Genomic DNA, 19,536 nt, shown 5'->3' with positions numbered 1-19,536 from the left:
ATAAGTATAAAAATTATGTTTTTTAATTCACAGGTACGTCTACAATATGAATTAGTTTAATATAATACATTTGACAAATTAATATTTAAATCATAACACATATGACACAAGAATAAATGTTCCGTAAAATTTCCAAATGTGAATAATAATTAGTAATCCGAAAAACACACTACGATTTTTAATTGTTAACACGACGTTTACAAATGCTTCCAATATACAGTCATCATGTATATTTCCCGACAAAAGCGCGCGAAAATTATGCTGCAATGTACAAGGTCAAGGTACAATGTATACTCCTGCAAAGCGTGCGTGAATTGATTTTTTTGATACAAACTTTGTAGCGCAGAGAACATTGAATTTTGTTGATTTCGGTTAAAAGTTTCTTTGAAATTATATCGCGAATAAGTTGATATTTCCTCTAAAATAATTTCAAATCGAACACGCCGAATCTTTATCGTTACGGTATTTTAGCAGAGCAATTATTTTAACACTTATTGTACTGTAAACTTATTAAAGAAGACATCTGGGCGGAACTGGATTTTAAGTGTTTGACGTTATGAAAACACGCAAAGCTTGTCTACTGACCTATTGTGTAGACTGCTGTCTGCGGTGTTTTGACAAAAGGGATTAACATGTGTGAATGTCACTCTGCCGATTTGGTCCATAATTACTGGTAAACATTGTTTAGAATGTCGACGCAACAAGTATACAACTGTGAATATTAAATGCAATTATCAACTCAATAGTTACCACCTTTTAACAATCAATGGAATAACCTACAAACAAAGAGAAAATCCATGCATTAGCGAGCAGAGAATTGACTTTGTTCCGACAATTAAAACCATTCCTTATGCATTCGTTGAACGTGTTTACTTGAGTAAGTTATGCCTTTAGACAGGAAGCGTTTTTTTTTTGATTACGTCAAACTGTCAATTCACACAGAATTGCGAGATTTTTAGGGTCCTTGGTCATTTGTATACATGTTCAGTATAGAAAATCACCTGCTAACATGAAAACATTGGATTAAATTATCAAAATAAAAACAATGTTGCAAACTGTGTTTATATTAATTGGTAAGTATTAGTTAAAAGACGACGTTTTGTGTGTCGTAAATCAACGAGTTTTCTATACAACAACAACTACTTCTACAACCACGTCGGGATCTATCTTGGTTGTTTTTTTTAATTGTAAATATTATACTACATGTACGTGTATGTACTTGTAATAAATGTAATTTTATTTGAAAATCAGGAAGTCAAACAAAATTAAATTGATCGTTATCTCGTAAAACGCGGAGTTTCCCCCGCGTTGCCAACGCCGAGGGCCGCCGCGACGGCTTATCGGTTTTGCCGATCGTTAACCGCCGCGTCCAAAATCATGCAAACGCCGCGTATAGCGGGATTTTCTTAATCTCCCTCCAGGTCGAAATCCGCGGAGTATGGAGGGAAATTGGGGAAAACGGGTGGAGTGTACTGTAGATAGACCCTCTCAATCCACGGAGGAAATCTTTTTGTAGCACCTGCTTAAATCATCCACTGGTATAATTAATTTTCAGCGCTTTCCTATTATAAAGGCATATTTAGCCACTGATATTATTCTCACATTAAAATATGCCACCTTGTTATTTCAGGGGCTTTTTTAACAGATGTTAGACAGGTCCTTGTAATCCAAGCATGATAGGGCTTGCAAGCCTAGTCATAAGCATTTGCGCAAATCTGCTGGTGGTCATAATAGATACAGTCGATATGTTAGTGGCTTTGTTGTTTGACAAATTTGTACGGCCATTTTCATTGTGATGCACACCCCTGCAATCTTGCAGCTTGACTGAATTAAATTTAGCTGTCTTTACTTTTACTTCATAACTTGATTGGCTTTGTTTTTTTATTTGATTGTTTTTGTTGATAACAATTATTCTTGAACCACATAAACAACCAGAAAACTTGAAGTCAAATTTTATTTCTTTCATTAATGATAAAATGGTAAAAATGGTAAAAATGATTGTTAACAATGCGGGGAATCACATGGTCAGATTTGAGAAAAATGGCTGCAGATGCCTCGATTCGATGGAGAAATTGAGTCTTCAAACAGGTTCATCTACCTTATTACTTACTTGTTTTTAATCGGATAACGCCTATCATAGGGCCAGCCGGAAGCGGTTTCAGCGAGTATCATCCGTTTTCCGCTGGTTGTTCTGAGTGTGGGGATATCTCATGGAATATTTGGCGATTTCCTGACAATTTCTCCATCGAATCGAGGCATCAGCGGCCTTTTTTTCTCAAATCTGACCACGTGATTCCCCGAATTGGTTAAAGCCTTTCCAAATATAACAAAAATGTTTGTATGGTTGCATAGTGGATATGGTGTCCGCCTAGTGAGCGAGAGGTCACGGGTTTGATACTCACTGTGGGAGCGTTCTTTAGATCTAGCCCATAGACATCAAGTATTGGTTCTATGCAGGAAACAGACTGGAGAGCGTTTCAGTGCGCTTTAGGTTTTCCATGCAATCCAGCTTAAATAAAATGGTTTAAACTATTATTAAAACCTTTTGAAATGTAACCAGTATCTGATGTTATTCCAGGTACTAACGTTTCGTCCACCTCAAGTGGAAATGCTGCCCCAAAATCTGCCACAACGAAGGGTCACAGCAACCCATACGCCCGCCCGCTGAGTGCCAAAGACATCGCGAGTGACCTTCAATCACAGCAGCAGAAGATCAAGAAGACCAACAGCGTATCTCAGATGCAATCGGGTCCCAATGCCATGTTTAATATCGGACCAGACGGAACGCCAGTATTTGGTTATCCAATGAACGCGTTCATGCGTCCCCAGAGTGCCTTGCGAAAGGAGACTCCTGCACAGACCTCCGGTGCGAAATCTACAACAACGACAAAAACTAGCGAGGAAACGACAGCATCGAAAACTGGAGCGACGAAAGCTACCGCCACCGCGAGTCCTAGAAAAGAAATTCCGCCAACTAAGCTGGAACGGGAAACTGACCTCAGTCTGAACGGTCAGTCAAATAATAAAGAAAATAGTGGACTGAAGAATCAGTTCGGACCGGCGTCAAAAGCAACACCTGCTTCGAGTAGTTCACAGTTGTTAAATCAGAGTGTTAATAGCCCCTCTTCTAGTCCTGTAAAGGTATCTGCAGCCTCACAGACTCAAAATAGCACCCTTGCAAAGAATATGGACTCAAGCCTGAGCTCGATTCCCTTAACTCAAGAAGTGGGCTCGGAAAATAGTTCAAAGGCTGTTGCGTACGCTAAACCAGTCTCTTCGCTGCCGCGTCCGGGTTCTGCCGTGAAATCTGGTACGCCAGATTCGCAGATGCCAGTTCGGAACCTGAATTACACTCCCACTAAACCGTACCACGAAGTGGCAAATCCAAAACCTGTAATTTCAGCCACAACCAAAACTCAACAGACTAGCGAGACTATAATAACCGTGAAAGCAGAGCCGCCGAAAGGCGTAACTTATATGGCTCCCTCTGTAATAAATAAGCCAAATAAGGCAAACAAGGCTGCCTTAAGCCAGAGCAGCGGCTCAAATAGTTCCAAACTGTCCAGTGACAGTTCTTCATCGGGAACAATATCCGCAAGAAGTCGAAAGCGGATATTATGATTCACGAACAACGCCCGCCAGCCATTGGTGCGCCTTCCAAACCCCTTCGAGGAGCTGAAAAGGGGTCGGCCACAAATTTTACGTCTGGGTCAGAATTGGATGAAGCAGCAGATGATGAGTCCGAAATTCCATCAGGGTAAGAAGTGACCGAGTCCTTGCTGAGTCCTTACATTAAAAACTTGATGGTCAGTTTTATGTAATTAATGGACTTGATGGTCAGTTTTACATTCTTTATGCTCTTGATGGTCTGTTTTACATACTTTATAGACGTGATGGTCAGTTTTACATCCTTTCGTATGGACTTGATGGTCAGTTTTGCATACTTCATACACTTGATGGTCAGTTGTATAGACTTCATGGACTTGATGGTTATTTTCCATACTTTATGTACTTGATGTTTATTTAACATATTTGATGACATGATGGTTGTTTTACATACTTTATGGACTTGATGGTGGCTTTTATTTACTTTATGGACTTGGTGGTCCGTTTTACGTAATTTATGGACTTGATGGTCAGTTTTATTTACTTTATTTACTTTGTGGTCTATTTTATGTAATTTTTGGACTTGATGGGCAGTTTTACATACTTAAATGACATGATGGTCCTGGAAAAATGATTATAATACAAAGACTATAGATAGAAAATTACAAAAATGTATTTAGAACAAAAATTATGTGCTAGTTATGTGCTAAACAATCACCACCATGATGACCATTCCAAGTTTAACCCTTTACCATTTAGATACGCATTTTCATGCATGTGTAGTCGCTTAGAAAAGTACATTTAATTTTAGACCTTTCAAACTAGTTTCAAGTTTTTAAGGCTTCATTTCCAAACCTTAGATACTGATGAGCAGCAAACAGCATAAAACCTAAACAGACTGCGAGTTACTCCCAGGCTTTTCTGGTTTAATGCTGTTTGCACATAGCCATTTTCACTTTGCTTCAAAGTGGGAAAGGGTTAATGTCTTATTCCGATCAATGATTATATCGTACAGGGAGAGGATGCCAGGTGATGGGGAGGCCAGCCTACTTGGGGATGAAAATGAGGACGAGGACTTCCCAGAAGTTTGTGAAGATGACATCGTGGACAATCTAGATGATGACTTCGTTGGAGGATCCGACGGTATGAGTATTATTATTCAAGCTGTTTTTACATAAATCTGATTAGTAGTATTATTTTAGGATCAAGAGATTAAAGTTGAAGGTCACCTGAACATGCAATATTAAAAATATTTCAACAATTGCACACATTAATTAATTGTCTGTAAGTCAGGGGCATACATGTTTCGCAAACTCAAGCTTCTTTTAATAAATCTAATTGTACCTAATTAATGCTCTGTAAGACAGCAGGCTGAATCTAATTGTAATTGTTTATGTTGGATTAGAAAGCAGGCTGAGTTTTTATCATAAAACTTCTTCAGTATATTTTCTTTTTGGTCAATATTCTGACTCCGCTTTGAGTGTATTTTTTATGCCTCCTTTCGAAGAAAAGGGGGCATATAGTGATCGGACTGTCCGTCTGTCTGTCCGTCCGTCTTTCCGTCACACTTTGCGTTTAGGTTTCGAAAAATGCTCATAACTTCTATGTCCCTTGAGATATAACCTTCATTTGGTATGCATGTGTATATTGACAAGGCCTTTCTATACGCAACCAATTTTTTACCCCTGTGACCTTTACCTTGAAGTTAGGGTCCGTGTTTAGGTTTCAAAATCTGCGTTTAGGTTTCGAAAAATGCTCATAACTTCTATGTCCCTTGAGATAAAGCCTTCATATTTGGTATGCATGTGTAAATGGACAAGGCCTTTCCATAGGCACAAAAGTTTTTACCCCTGTGACCTTGACCTTGAACTTGGGGTCCGCGTTTAGGTTTCAAAATCTGCGTTAAGGTTTCGATAAATGCTCATAAATTCTATGTCCCTTGAGATATAGCCTTCATATTTGGTATGCATGTTTATATGGACAAGGCCTTTCCATACGCACAAAAATTTAGACCACTGTGACCTTGACCTTGAACTTAGGGTCCTCGTTTAGGTTTCGAAATCTGCGTTTAGGTTTCGAAAAAATGCTAAAACTTCTATTAAAGCATTTATAGGGGGCATATGTCATCCTATGGTGACAGCTCTTGTTTCACTTTAAAGATCAATATGAATCAATTCTCACTTTGTTTTGCAGGAAAAAAATGTTGAAGCTTTGGTAAAGATATCTCAAAACATTAACAAAGCTTAATGGCAGCATGTGTTAACACTTTTCCACTCAGATGCACACTTTTATGCAATTGTTATCCCATAAAAAATCAAAATAAATTTAACACCTTTAATACCTGGTTCAAGTTTTTAAAGTTTTGATTGCCAAATCTAAAATACTGATGAGCAGCAAACAGCATAGGACCTGAACAGACAGCGCGCTACTCGCAGTCTGTTCTGGTTTTATGCTAGTTGCATATAGCCATTTTCACTTTCTATGTGAGCATGACAGATGGGGTAACACTTTCCCACTAAGAGGCAAAGTGAAAATTGCTATGTGCAAACAGCATTAAACCAGAACATGCTGCAAGTAACTCACAGTCTGTTCAGGTTTTATGCTGTTTACTGCTCATCAGTATCTAAGGGTTAGAAATGAAGCCTTTAAAACTTGAATCTAGTAAGAAAGGTCTTTAATTAAATTGAACTTTCTAAGGGACTACAAACACATCAAAATACGTATCCAGTCTTCACGCTAACTATAAGCCCGACAGCCTTGGTCTGGTGAAATGTTATTCGGGCTACTAGTAATTAATAATTTATATAGTCGGGCTATTGGATTTTTTAGCTGTTTCAAATAAAGCATAATAATTTGGGCTAGTGGTTTAAATATATTACCGAGAAGACTGCGTATCTAAGTGTTAAAGGGTTAACAAACACCTGATTTCCAGGCGAGTCCGATGGGTATTCCTTTACCAGCAGTAGCATGTCACGCCCCTCAACCTCGACACAACGCCTAAAGTCACGACCCGTGAGCGCTGTAGAAAGTGAGGTCATCAGCGTCAGTCGATCTCAGACGGCCTCGCCAGATAGGAGCATCAAGCCTCCACTGACCAAGAGTTTGTTTCCAAACATTCCGCCAGTCGTGACTTTCGTTGCTGAGGGCGACAAAGGTATTGCTATATTAATAAATGATTTATGTAGAATATGTTATGTGGCTTAACCTGTAGGTCTCTAAAACTTAAATATGTCCATGACTTTTGCAGACTGGTTTTCTTATTTGCATTCCTATTGAATGAATTTAGCACAAGCCTAAAATCTCTGTACTGGTAAATTTTAAACCAGTCTTGCTTAGATTCTCATTTTCATATAAGTTTGCTTGAAACATTTTTGTGGTCTTGAGTAATAATATAAGAATTTGAACTTTTTCATACTAACCGGTTATTTTGATGACTTGATTTTAGTTGAGCAACTACCATGGGAAGTGAGAAAATACCTTAAATGGCGTATAACCTCCATAACTCCGAATGTTGTGAAACACTGCCTGGCGCGATCAGGATTTCGGATCACGAAACGCAACCATGACTGGCTGGGCTGCTGGGGAAAGCACATGAAATCTCAAGGATTCAAGGCGTTAAGAGAGTATCAGAAGGTTGGTGTTTTTTTTACTATTCTCGGAATGGGGCCGTGGGGCTTTGGATTGTCAAAAATCGCTTCACTTTGACTAAAATTGTGTAGTCCATCCCTCCACCTGTCACAAACAAAATTATGTGGAGAGGAATATCAATTCAACATATTTGCTTGTTAATCTAGTATGTGCTTTTAAACGTTTTACCGTATTGCCTCTTTTTTTTAGCTGAACCATTACCCAGGGTCATTCCAAATCGGTCGCAAAGATAGACTGTGGCGTAACCTCTCAAAGATGCAGGTCCACTTCGGAAAGAAGGAGTTTGGGTTTTTCCCGCAGACCTACTGCCTTCCATATGACTCAAAGCTCCTGAAACGAGCCTTTGAAGACGGAAGTACAAAGCAGAAATGGATAGTCAAACCAGTACGTTCCTATGGATTTGGCCACGCAAAATATTTTGCAATCATTGCATACTTATGATAAAACTTTAGTAATTTATCTTCTGAAGTACAAAGCAAAAATGTATAGTCAAGCCAGTATGTTCCTATAGACTAGGCCACTACCAATGTTTTGCAAATTGTCACATACTTCTGATAAAACTACTGTAATTTGTGTTCTGGGGTTGTATTCCAGAAGCATCTTAAGTCAAATTTTATTCTTATCCTTAAATTGGGAAATTGTCTTAAGTGTTTTATTTCATATTGCAATATATTTGCATCAAGATATACATTTAAATAACATCATTATGCCAATGTTATTTTAGGAACATCAAAAAAATGAGTTTTCTTTTTAAGTAAAGAAATACAAGACATTGTTATTTTGAACTTAAGTGAAATTTTTTAAGAAATAACTTAAGATGTTTCTGGAATACCACCCCTGAAGTACAAAGAGGAAATGGATAGTCAAAACAGTACGACATATTCTCATATGATCATCCATTCCCATAAATATGGCCTCCACCCTTTCCTATAGACTTATCCATTCTTATAGATTTGACCATCCTCATTACCTTTAGATTCAACCTTTTCTATAGATTCAGCCACCCAGAATATTTTGCAAATGTTCGCATGTTTATACTCTCCGATCATAAACATAAGAGTTTAACTTACCAACATGTTCGTTAGGCTTTGTAGATTGCGAAATGAAAAATTGTAAGGTTCAAAAGTGCTTTGTGGCTTAGAAATCTGAGAAGGCTAAAAAATTAAGACAAACAAAATATATATAATACAAAATTACTTGTAATCAGTGGCTGTTTTCTATTTGTACCTGTTTTGGCACTGGCCCCCACATGTAAGGCTTATTTTCAGGATTTAAGATTTTGGGCATTTGACACCCCTGTTAGGGAATATCAAGTTTAGGAGGAAAGTGTAGTCCCTGATAAGCCTGTGCACACTGCATAGGCTAATCTTGGATGTCACTTGAGGCACATGCATTAAGCCCCGTTTTCCCAGAAAATGGCCAACAAAATCAAGTTGAACATTTTTTCCTTCCAGGTATTCCAGTTCCATGAAACATCTCGCAAACAAGTTCATGCACCTGACAAACTACTCGGTAAACAAGAGAAATGCTGACTACCAGGCCAATGCAGACGATACTGTGTGTCAAGGGCACAAGTGGTAAGTGTCAAGGTCACAAGTGGAAAGTTTTAAGGTCACAAGTGATATGTGTCAAGATCACAATTGTAAGTTTCAAGGTCACAAGTGGTAGTTTTAAAGTCACAAATGATTTGTGTCAAGGTCTCAATATGTAAGTTTCAAGGTCAATGTTACAAGTGGTAAGTGTCAAGGTCGCAAACGGTAAGTTTCAAGGTCTCAAGTGATAAGTGTCAAGGTCACAAGTGATAGGTGTTAAGATCACAAGTTGTAAGTGTCAAGGTCACAAGTGGTAAGTGTCAAGGTCACAAATGGTAATTTTCAAGGTCACGAGTGATAAGTTGCAAGATAACAATTGGTAAATTTTAAGATCACAAGTGGTAAGTGTCAAGGTCACGAGTGGTAAGTGTCAAAGTCACAAATGGGTAGTTTCAAGGTAACAAGTGATAAGTGTCAAGGTAACAAGTGAAAATTGTCAAGATCACAAGTTGTAAGTGTCAAGGTCACAAGTGGTAATGTTCAAGGTCACAAGTGATAAGTTTCAAGATCACAAATGCTACGTGTCAAGGTCATAACTGTTAAGTGTACAGGTCATTATTGGTAACTGTCATGGAGCAATTTGTAATAGTCAAGGTCACAAGTGGTAAGTGTCAACGTCACAAATTTTAAGAGTCAAGGTCACAAGTGGCAGGTGGTTGTGATTGTAGAGAAATGAAAATCAATCACACTCTGTGGTAAAACACTTGAAAATCCGGGTAGCCTCTTGAACGTGGAATCTCCTGTATCATGCATTATCACCTCTATTTTAACTAACCGTTCTTCATGGGATGATGGCTATAAGGTAGAGAATCCAACTTGCAGTCAATGCTATTTAATGGCGGCAATTAAATTGAAATAGAGTCTGAATTGTGGCCAATATCATTGACAAAATTTTTGCGACAACTTCTTAACCATTTGCATGCTGGGAAATTTGTCGTCTGCTAAAATGTTGTCTGCTGAATTTCTAAAATTAGCATTTTCTTCGTTTTTTTCTTCAAATAATAACATCAGAATAGCAAACAGTTTGGATCCTGATGAGACGCCACGTTCTGTGGCATATCATCTGGATCCAAACTGTTTGCAAAAGCCTTTAAAATTCGGTTCCAGCACTGAAAGAGTTAAGAGTGGCACAATTAAGTGGTGAAAATCTTTTTGATCAAGCAGGAACCCTGCTAATGCTAATGATTTGTTTTAATGCATAAGAACACATAATGTTTTATAAGCCAAAACCAATGATTAAGTGTTGACAATTGTATTTGAGCCAGCAAGAACCTTGCTAAAGCCCTCGTTATTTGCTTGTATGCATAAGAACAGTTTATTTGTTATTAGCCAAAAACAAGTGATTAATAACGGCCACCGGAAAAACTTTGCGAAACCGAAATTTCGCAAACTTAAGTACCCTTTTTCTTGAAGGTTTGCTTATTTGTGATAAAGTATAAGATAAAAGTCTAACTTGTGATTAATAATTGGTTATTTGTGCTTGTTAAATGCGTTTTCTTCACTTTGAACTTTATTTGCAAAGTTGGGGTTCCCATGGGATTTTTGTAATTTCCCATGGGATTTTTCATTATCCCATGGGAATTTTGGTTTCTCCCATGGGATTTTTCTCCAGCTTTTTTTATGGGAGAAAAAATCCCATGGGATTTTCAAAAACATAAAACACGTTCATTTGTGCTTAGTTATCGATTTTAAGCATTGTTAAAGCATTTGTGCTTATTTTCGTTCAATTTACTTTGATAGAAAAAAAATCCCATTTTTTTATGGGAAAAAAAAAATCCCATGGGATTTTTTTTCTGATTTTTAGAGATTTATTCATGTAACCTTCAGAAACACTACCTTTTAACAAATGATGAGCATTTCTCGCGATTTCAACGCGTTATATCGTGTTTTAAAATAATAAAAAAATCCCATGGGATTATTTTCCCATGGGATTTTTTTGTCCCATGGGATTTTTTTTCCCATGGGATTTTTTTTTCCAATGGGATTTTTTTAAGGTATAAGTTTCTAAAAGCTATATAATAATAATAATAATAATAATAATAATAATAATAATAATAATAATAATAATAATCGTGCTCAATATGATGAATTTGTACTTTTAAGCGACTAACATTTTTATTCGAGCCGATCGTCGAGTCCGAATGGTGAGTATAAGAGCAATTTACCTGTACAAATAAATCTCAATTGTGAAGAGAACGCTACCGTACTATAAAATAATCTTGATAATAAGTCATATCATTTCTCGACAGAAAATGAAAACAGTATCCATATTGATGTCAGCAATGTCCCCTGCTATGATAAATATTGACAAAATGAAAAACCTTGACAATAATTCCGTGTCGAATACGCATAAGATTATAGCAATCAAATTCATATAAGCATTGATAAGATAATTTGCGAAAATGGGTCTTATGTCAAATACGGCAAGCGTAGCTCCATTCCATAATGTCCGGTATTAAGTCACGTCAAGTTTCGTGGTCGAATTATAGCATAATAATCATTTTCACATTACGCGATTCATATGAGTTTCCCTACATATATTGTGTTAAAATTTATGTTACACTAATGTGCGATGATGAAAAGGGGATTTCGGTAATTCTACATTCGCCCGCCTAGTACCGAAATCCCCATATTTACGCCTTAAAGGGTCAATAGGTCATCGGTATGAATGGTTTTTGACTTCACATGAATGTTAAGGTGCAACAAATTTGATATTAATTTTAATTATTAAGCACTCTTGACAGCATTAAGTTGCCTTTCAGTGGGGATTTTGGTAATTCTACACTAGAACTTAAACGCGCGCCGGTACCGAAATCCTGCTGTACAAACCTTCAAGTGTCAACAAAATTATTATAGTGTTTTTTTTCATTAGCAACCAGTGACATGTATTATCTCCCATTCGGTTACTTCTTTTGGAAAATAATTAGCGGGGATTTCGGTACTGCTACATTCGTACGCCCAGAGCCGAAATCACCCATGTTTACGCCAATCCCCCATATTACGCCTTAAAGGGTCTATATGTCATTATGTTTGGGTTTTGGCTTTGCATTAATGTTGATTTGTACACAATCATATTAGTGTTAATCATTTAAACACTCTTATCAGAATATTTTGTCCATTATTAATAGTTTATTAATGTGAAAAATGTGTAAACGAATGTAAAAAAGGTAAAATGTACATTTAAAACATTGGTTACACAAAAGTATATGTAAATATAACATGACATAGTAATAATAAGTCTTCAGAAAGTATTTTCCAAACAAATCTGATGAAACAAATGATATCGTACTACCTTATTTACAATATGCTATACACTTTTTCAATTTAGTTATCAATGTTTAATCAAAGCATAAATCAGGATAATATGTTGCCTCTTAGCGGGGATTTCGGTAATTCTTAACAAGCACATAAACCCGCGCCGGTACCGAAATCCCCGCTGTACAAACCTTCAAGTGTAAAAAAATACTGATTTAGGTTTAAATAAAGGGAACAATAGTATTTTTGGCCACCAAAAAGCACTTCCGCGTCAACAAAACGATTGAAATTATGTCAGAAACCCAGCTTTTCATTGTATATATTGCAATACACCATCGGCCGCCGAGAGCGGAATACTGCGCTTGGCCGCTAAACAATGTGGATTGCATCAAATTAAATGTCAATTTTCGATTTTATTACAAAAATAAACACTGCCTTTTTATAAATATGTCAAGCACGTACACTTAACAAAAAAATCGATATATCTTTATGTAATGTAGAAAAGTAAAGCGCTTTATATATAACAATGTTTATAATGTCTCTCTGGTTGAGAAAAAAAACTAAACAAAACCATGTAGAACATATATGTTTTCATAATTAAAAAAAAATATTTAATGATGCACGTGATGTTTTATAATTGATATAAGTTCACGTGTCATTGAACGAGTTAAGGGAGAGATGCGAATTAAATTACACATAATTAAAAAATGATACTATACTGTCAGCTTGATTTATAAATTGTGTTCCATCGCGCCAATATATTCATTGTTCCATGAAATTGTGTATAAAAGCAAAACGATTGAAATTATGTCAGAAATCCTGCTTTTCACATGAAATGATCTTTAACACTTTTTTTATTCCAATCAGGTAATTAATAATAATAGGGGAAGTCTATACTGTGTATTAGAAACTTGTTGTGGTGATCCCTATCTTATCCGCTCAATACACATCCACCTGGCTACTGTACAGAAACAATTAGATTTACTTCCAAAATAACTGATTTCATTAATTGCTAACTTGTTGTCTACATTTTAAATTAACAACGATAATGGATCAACATCACCGTTGCACAATTATTAAGTTCACAGTAATCTGTACTTTAAATAGATAGCCTAATTAAAGACGGTGCTAATAAAGAACAAAGCGTGAATGTGGATATTAAGAAATTAGATCCTTTTTTGCATGACACTGGCAGTATATCATTTTATCTTATATAAATAAGCCACATTTAAGACATGGATAAAATTAAAATAAGACACATTTGCATCTTTCATTTCTTGAAAAAAAAATAAGCACGCAGTCACATATAAATAAGATACATTGAAGACACAGAAAAAAATAAATAAGACACATTTGCATCTTTCACTAAATTTTCTTAAAAAACATGTGAAACTGAAGAAAAACATTTATTACTGACACATTATTCTAAAAGTCGACTGACAACTTAAGTTCAAAGAGGGATTTACAATTAAATAAGATCCATTTTCGCATGATGCTGGTTGTAGAGCAAGCAATACATTTCTTACTGACACATTATTCTAAAAGTCGACAGGCAACATAAATTCAAAGAGGGAACCACAATTAAATAAGATCAATTTTCGCATGATACTGGTTGTATAGCAAGTAGTCACATATTAATTACAGCTTGCATTAGTTGCAATAATTTTGTTAAGTGCGCGTGCTTCTGAACGTTGCGTTAAGCGAGAGTGTTGCCATTTTGTTAGTTTTATATTTTGGTATTATGTATGATTATTCCTTGTTTTGAATTTGAAATAAACGCTTTCTGGCAAATAAGCATCGTCTTAATTTTAATACAAATAATGAACATTTGACATACAAAATGTCCAATAACATACCGGCATTAACATTATATATATGTTAATTTCTGTGCATGTTTATACCGAAATTATAGCCGACATCGGCAGTTAGGGAAATTTAGTGACACACTTTAACAAAACAAACATGCATGATAGTTCTTTTTTCATATGATATTCCCCTGGTTGCTTACCGGTGTATTGGTGCAGTTGATAACCCCGCCGGGACTACAGTAGGGTGCTAATACACACGTGTATCGTGTTCAATACCCGATCCATGCTACAACGTGTAAGAACGGGAATTTCGGTAATTCTACCTTTTTAAGCTTGCGCACCTCTAATGGGCACATATCCAAATATAATTTAATTAATTATTTTCCTAATCAGCATCATTTCACTAAACTTCATGCAAATTTGTAGGTAGCTTTCCATGCTTAAAAAAATAAACCGATTTTTTCAAAACCACCCTCACGCTCGGCTTTTGTCCAGTTTATTTTCACCCCTGGGGTATATAAAAGTTCCATAATTCATTCAAATTTCCAAATGTGGGCATGCAGTTGGTGTGTACAGATGCAGTAAAGGTGTTTAAAGTTTAAACAAGATGAAATAAGTATTCTTTTACAGACATTTATTTTTTACAAATTTTAATCTATGGAATAGCGCCATGAAATGTAAGTGATTTCAGCCAAGTAAAAATTGGGTCGGTTAAAAACAAAGTGTCATAAAATTCAAAATAGTATCATTTAAGTTATATTTTAAATTAAGTTTTTATAGAAACACTATATACAGCAAAAATACCAAAAAATAGACAGATTTACCGTTTACTTTTTGAAATAAAAATAAAAATGCAACATGCATCATTCGTATTTTCAGCAGTAAATTAATCAATTTAGCCATAACGTTGTTTTAATTTTAAAATTGAAGGATGTGCATACAATTTTCAACATATTTAACAATAAACATAGCTTATGTGCTATATTAAATCAAATTACGTTAGAAAAGAAATAAAACGCGTCGCAAAAAGTATGCGATGTCGGCAGGAATCGAACCTGCGCGGGAAAATCCCAAAAGATTTCAATTTTATCGCCTTACCCACTCGGCCACGACAACTCTACATCTGTGTAACCTTAAATTAGATATATATAAGTAAACAGGTAAAAGGCTCGCTCGATCTTTGAAGAAATCGCGAAATCGTATTTTTCAGATGATAATTGGATCAAAGTCAATATTTATAGTGAAAATAATGTAATCTAAATGAATAAGTTAAACATATATCAAAATTCGAAGTTTGAAAAAAATAAAATGCATCTCTCGGAAATAAGCGATCATTGAAGATCGCCAATGGCTTATGAAGTGAAAGGACAGTTGAAAGTTTCCATTTTGCACTTTAATGATTCTGATAATATGGTGACAAAGGCAGTAGTCCTATGCAGTATTGTGTTTGACCGGAGAGTAGCGTGATCTGTGTCGGTGTTGGGCGCTCTGAGGGCGCAATCCGGCTACATAGGTACATAGAAACCTCTTGTGGCTATAGTCCATGGATCGGGTTCGGCAGACAGGGAACATGTAAATTTTTATATGTATGTTTTATATCTTAATTACCTAAACGTATATTTATCCTGGTTACTTATTTACTGAGGTATGAGTTAGTCGCAATGATTGTAGATACGTTGTACTATATTTAGTAAGTATTTGGAGGACGAGTGGCACGGGCACGCGCTTTATTATCACTTATGCAAGGAACGCGTTTTGTTTATATACGTATTTTTGATATTCCGATAGGCTTAAGGGAGGTAACTTATTCAAGTAAAACGCGATATTTTTTGCAATGCCTTTTTATAACTCTTGTTTAATTAATTACATACGAATATACAGCTAAATTTAAGATGATTTTTACCAGAAAAAATTTCGGAGAAAGATATATTGAGATTTAGATATTCCATAGAATGCGAGTCTCCATATATATTTTCTATTGCAGGGGAGGTAATTAAAAAATTTTAAAGTCTCCGAATTGGTCTTTGTTGTATCTATTTACGTTTATTTTCAAGCTTATGGCGATTAAAAAATTAATTATTATTAGTATATGCTCACGTGGATATTGGTACGGATATATCGTGTTCATATAACTGTTACTACATCCATTTCTTTATCATTCAGGTCGGGCTACACAAATCTCGTGAAGAGGCTAGTAGGACCTGTAAACAAACTCTCATACACACACTCTTCACTCATCGTGGCGCTCTCGCATGTCTGAGGCGATATATAAGATCGATGTCATATATAATACTGTATTCGCTGGTACTTTCGGTTGATATGTTTGATTGCGTAGGACGCAATGAATATAGTGTATTTATATTTAATCGAAGTGAGCTCATTGTTGTTTCTGGCGGTATTCAATTTCTGGTAATAGTTTCGCGATTAAAGACGTCGGTTCTCGGTTAGGTGTGGAATGTTCTTATTTGTTAATGTGCCAAGTGCTTAAAGGCGGTTTATCGCACTTTATTAGTCGGCGTTTCAAGAGAATGGGTAATAAATGCAAATCAGTAGGTGCTTAGAAGACTTAAGTACGGCAAGAACCACAACTCACTCTGCTAGGAACGATTACCACTGCCTGTCTGCAGCAGACGACAAATGATTCTGCTCTAGCAGTGAATGTATATACCAGCTTGTAAACGCCATTGGCCAGTCTAGTGTTATCATTAAATATGCACATATTGGCTGCTTTCATGGAAAACGAGGCTTAATGCACGTCAAATAAGATTAGCCTGTGCACAATGATAAGCATATGCAATGCGAACAAGCTAATCAATGATATTTTGATTCAATATTTCATATTTATACCAAGTGAGTTTTCATTTGACCGCCTTGCGGATACAGATCCATTAGCATGTGCTTGTGTATTATAATAACAATTAATGAGTTAATTTACTACTTACAGTATCGTTATTTTCATCAACATCATCGTTATCAACGTTATCATGATCATCAACATAATCATCATCTCATCATTATCATCATCATCATTATCATCATCATCATCATCATCATCATCATCATCATCATCATCATCATCATCATCACCATCATCATCATCATCATCATCATCATCATCATCATCATCATCGTCATCATCATCATCATCATCATCATCATCATCATCATCATCATCATCATCATCATCATCATCATCATCATCATCATTGTCGTCGTCGTCGTCGTCGTCGTCGTCGCCCTCGTCCTCGTCCTGCTCTTCAGCCTCCACCGCATCATCAGCAGCAGCATCGTCATCAGCAACAGCAGCAGCATTATCGTCACTATCACCAACAACATCGTTATGGTCGTCATCGTCGTGATCATCATCATCAGTGTCATCATCATCATCATCATCGTCATTGTTATCGTCGTTGTTCTCCTCCTCGTCGTCGTCATCGTCATCATCGTCGTCATCGTCATTCTCATCGTGAACAATTTCAACAACCGTAAAACCTATCGCTCAGCTCATTTTGCAGTGAATTCGGATGTTATATCAAATCTTTTTGATTAATAGAGTTTGCTGCTTAATGTATTAATAACTAAATAATAATTTTGATAATATTGAAAATAAATGGTTTCAATTTTATTTATCCGTTTAAGATGCAGTATTTGACCAAGTCAATTTGTCGCTAAAAGCGTTACGAGTTGCTATTGAAACTATAATCGCATTCCGATAAAAATGGTGTCTGTATTAGGGCCTGTTTAAGTTCTACGCTTAATTGCAATTCATAAAAATATTTTTAAGGGTACCGGTATATCTAGACACACTCTGTTATCCAAACAATCCTTGTGATCATAAACAAATAAACAATGAAATATAAATAAAATTAGATGATAAAAAATGGTATCTTCCTTTTTGCTGTTGCTAGTTATCAACAGAGTAGCAAAACTTTTAAATATAAATTATATTCAATTCATAGCACGCTTAAAGATTTGAAGTTTATCAAAATCTATAAGCACAAACATATTTATGTTTGTTAATACAAAGCTGTAGCAGTTTTCTGATTGCGCTTGAAAAGATGTGATTGTTGTTGTTGCATTAATAGTATCATTAGTTTGTATTTCCAGATTAGGTATTCCACCATACATTTTGTTTTTAATCAGATGTCTTATAATTGGCATTGCAATATTTCAATAACGAGTAATCAACACAATTGACTTTATGTATTTTTAATTGTTTATCCATATTATCATTAACACTTGAGGGAAAAATAAGCTGTGTCATTTTTTATTTTTTATTTTACTTATGGTTCAGACAACTCTGCTTTTACTATATGCCGTAATAATTATAAGTTTCCGTTCACTTAAAGATATTGTTTTTCGTGTTGGAAAATTTAAATACGAAAAATATTTAGAGACAAGTGTGTTATGTTTGTTTGTCAATTATTTAATTGAAGTAGAAATAATACATCAGTGTACATAATTTTAATGTGTTGTTCCCTTCGTTCTTTACTTTAAAAATGCAACTTAACAGCTTTGCAATCAACTGAAATAATATATAAAAAGTAAAAACAATAAACGTTTGGCTTTCTTAATACGATATCATTTCAAACGCTGTTGGAAGGAACCATTGCTTATTAGAGGTTTACAAGGTAATTTACCCAAGTACGCAAATGTAATGGTCGATTGCCCTTAGGCATGATTCTGTTTTATTACTTTAATCCGGTTGTAAGAATGCATGACCGCAGGGTCATCAGATAAGCAAAAACAGGGTCAACATCTGATAAAATAGCGCTGTTTAACTGACTGTACGAAAATCCGTATGTCCGAAAATTTAGAATCATGAAAACATAAATATTTTGGCTTAAAAAGGAAATGTAAGAAAATTTAGAATGTAAGAGAAAATACGGTGGTTTTATGGTGTTAAAATCGATTAGAAATAGCAAAACCTAAAGACATTATCTCAAGTGTGATTTTCAAAAGATTTTATATGAATGTACACACACGGTAAAACTAGTCTATTAAAATGAAATACCTTCATTGGTTCTCATGTTTTTAATATTTATTAAACATAGGTATTTGTGAACACTTGTTGTTATATATATTGAAATGTACACGCATAAAATCATTAGCATAACGGCTAAGTTGGTTTTTACTAAGATTGCAATAGTGTTTATTTTATTATTATGAATCTTATGAGGATAATTTTGAAAGTATGACACAGAGTATCTGAAGAAGATATATACATAATCACATATGTTGTTGTTGTTGTGGTTATTGTTTCAATATTTTTATGAGTATCATACATTCAATGACGAAGAGCTATTAATTTGTCATACAAACACCATAATTATTATTGGATTGCGGAGATTAAACAAATCGATTCCCTAGTAACTGATATAACTGATACATTTTTTGAGCGACAATTTGAAACTAAATCTTGTATTATTTAAATTTGATTATTTTAATTGCAGACTTTTTTTATTAACCCCAATTATTGTGTACGCAACGTTTCTTTTATTTAAATCGCTGAGTACGAAGCATCAAGCTATTTTTTAATTAATTGACAGTGATCTTTAATGTATGTCATAATATAAATTAAAATCAATCTTAATTAAAGCTTGAGCGGTTGGTTTGTAATAAGTTTT

The 19,536-nt window shown here is 35.3% G+C and overlaps 2 protein-coding genes across 2 annotated transcripts in view; both read left to right on the top strand.

Moving 5' to 3' along the window:
- Window positions 1-8,786, top strand: part of LOC127854571 (probable beta-tubulin polyglutamylase) — a 29,836-nt gene extending 21,050 nt beyond the window's left edge. Inside the window, 7 exon segments of the mRNA XM_052389634.1 lie at window positions 2,579-3,591; window positions 3,594-3,757; window positions 4,622-4,749; window positions 6,539-6,760; window positions 7,052-7,239; window positions 7,444-7,638; window positions 8,709-8,786. Coding sequence (XP_052245594.1) covers window positions 2,579-3,591; window positions 3,594-3,757; window positions 4,622-4,749; window positions 6,539-6,760; window positions 7,052-7,239; window positions 7,444-7,638; window positions 8,709-8,786 — 1,988 coding nt within the window.
- Window positions 1-8,833, top strand: part of LOC127855901 (bromodomain adjacent to zinc finger domain protein 2B-like) — a 364,850-nt gene extending 356,017 nt beyond the window's left edge. Inside the window, exon 9 of the transcript XR_008037787.1 lies at window positions 8,709-8,833. The gene's annotated coding sequence lies outside the window, so the exon portion shown is untranslated. The remainder of the gene's footprint in view (window positions 1-8,708) is intronic.
- The last annotated feature ends 10,703 nt before the right edge of the window (window positions 8,834-19,536 follow it).

The sequence above is a fragment of the Dreissena polymorpha genome, chromosome 13 (genome assembly GCF_020536995.1).
Source record: "Dreissena polymorpha isolate Duluth1 chromosome 13, UMN_Dpol_1.0, whole genome shotgun sequence".
Classification (NCBI taxonomy): domain Eukaryota; kingdom Metazoa; phylum Mollusca; class Bivalvia; order Myida; family Dreissenidae; genus Dreissena; species Dreissena polymorpha.
This window is presented reverse-complemented; position numbering and strand designations above follow the sequence as displayed.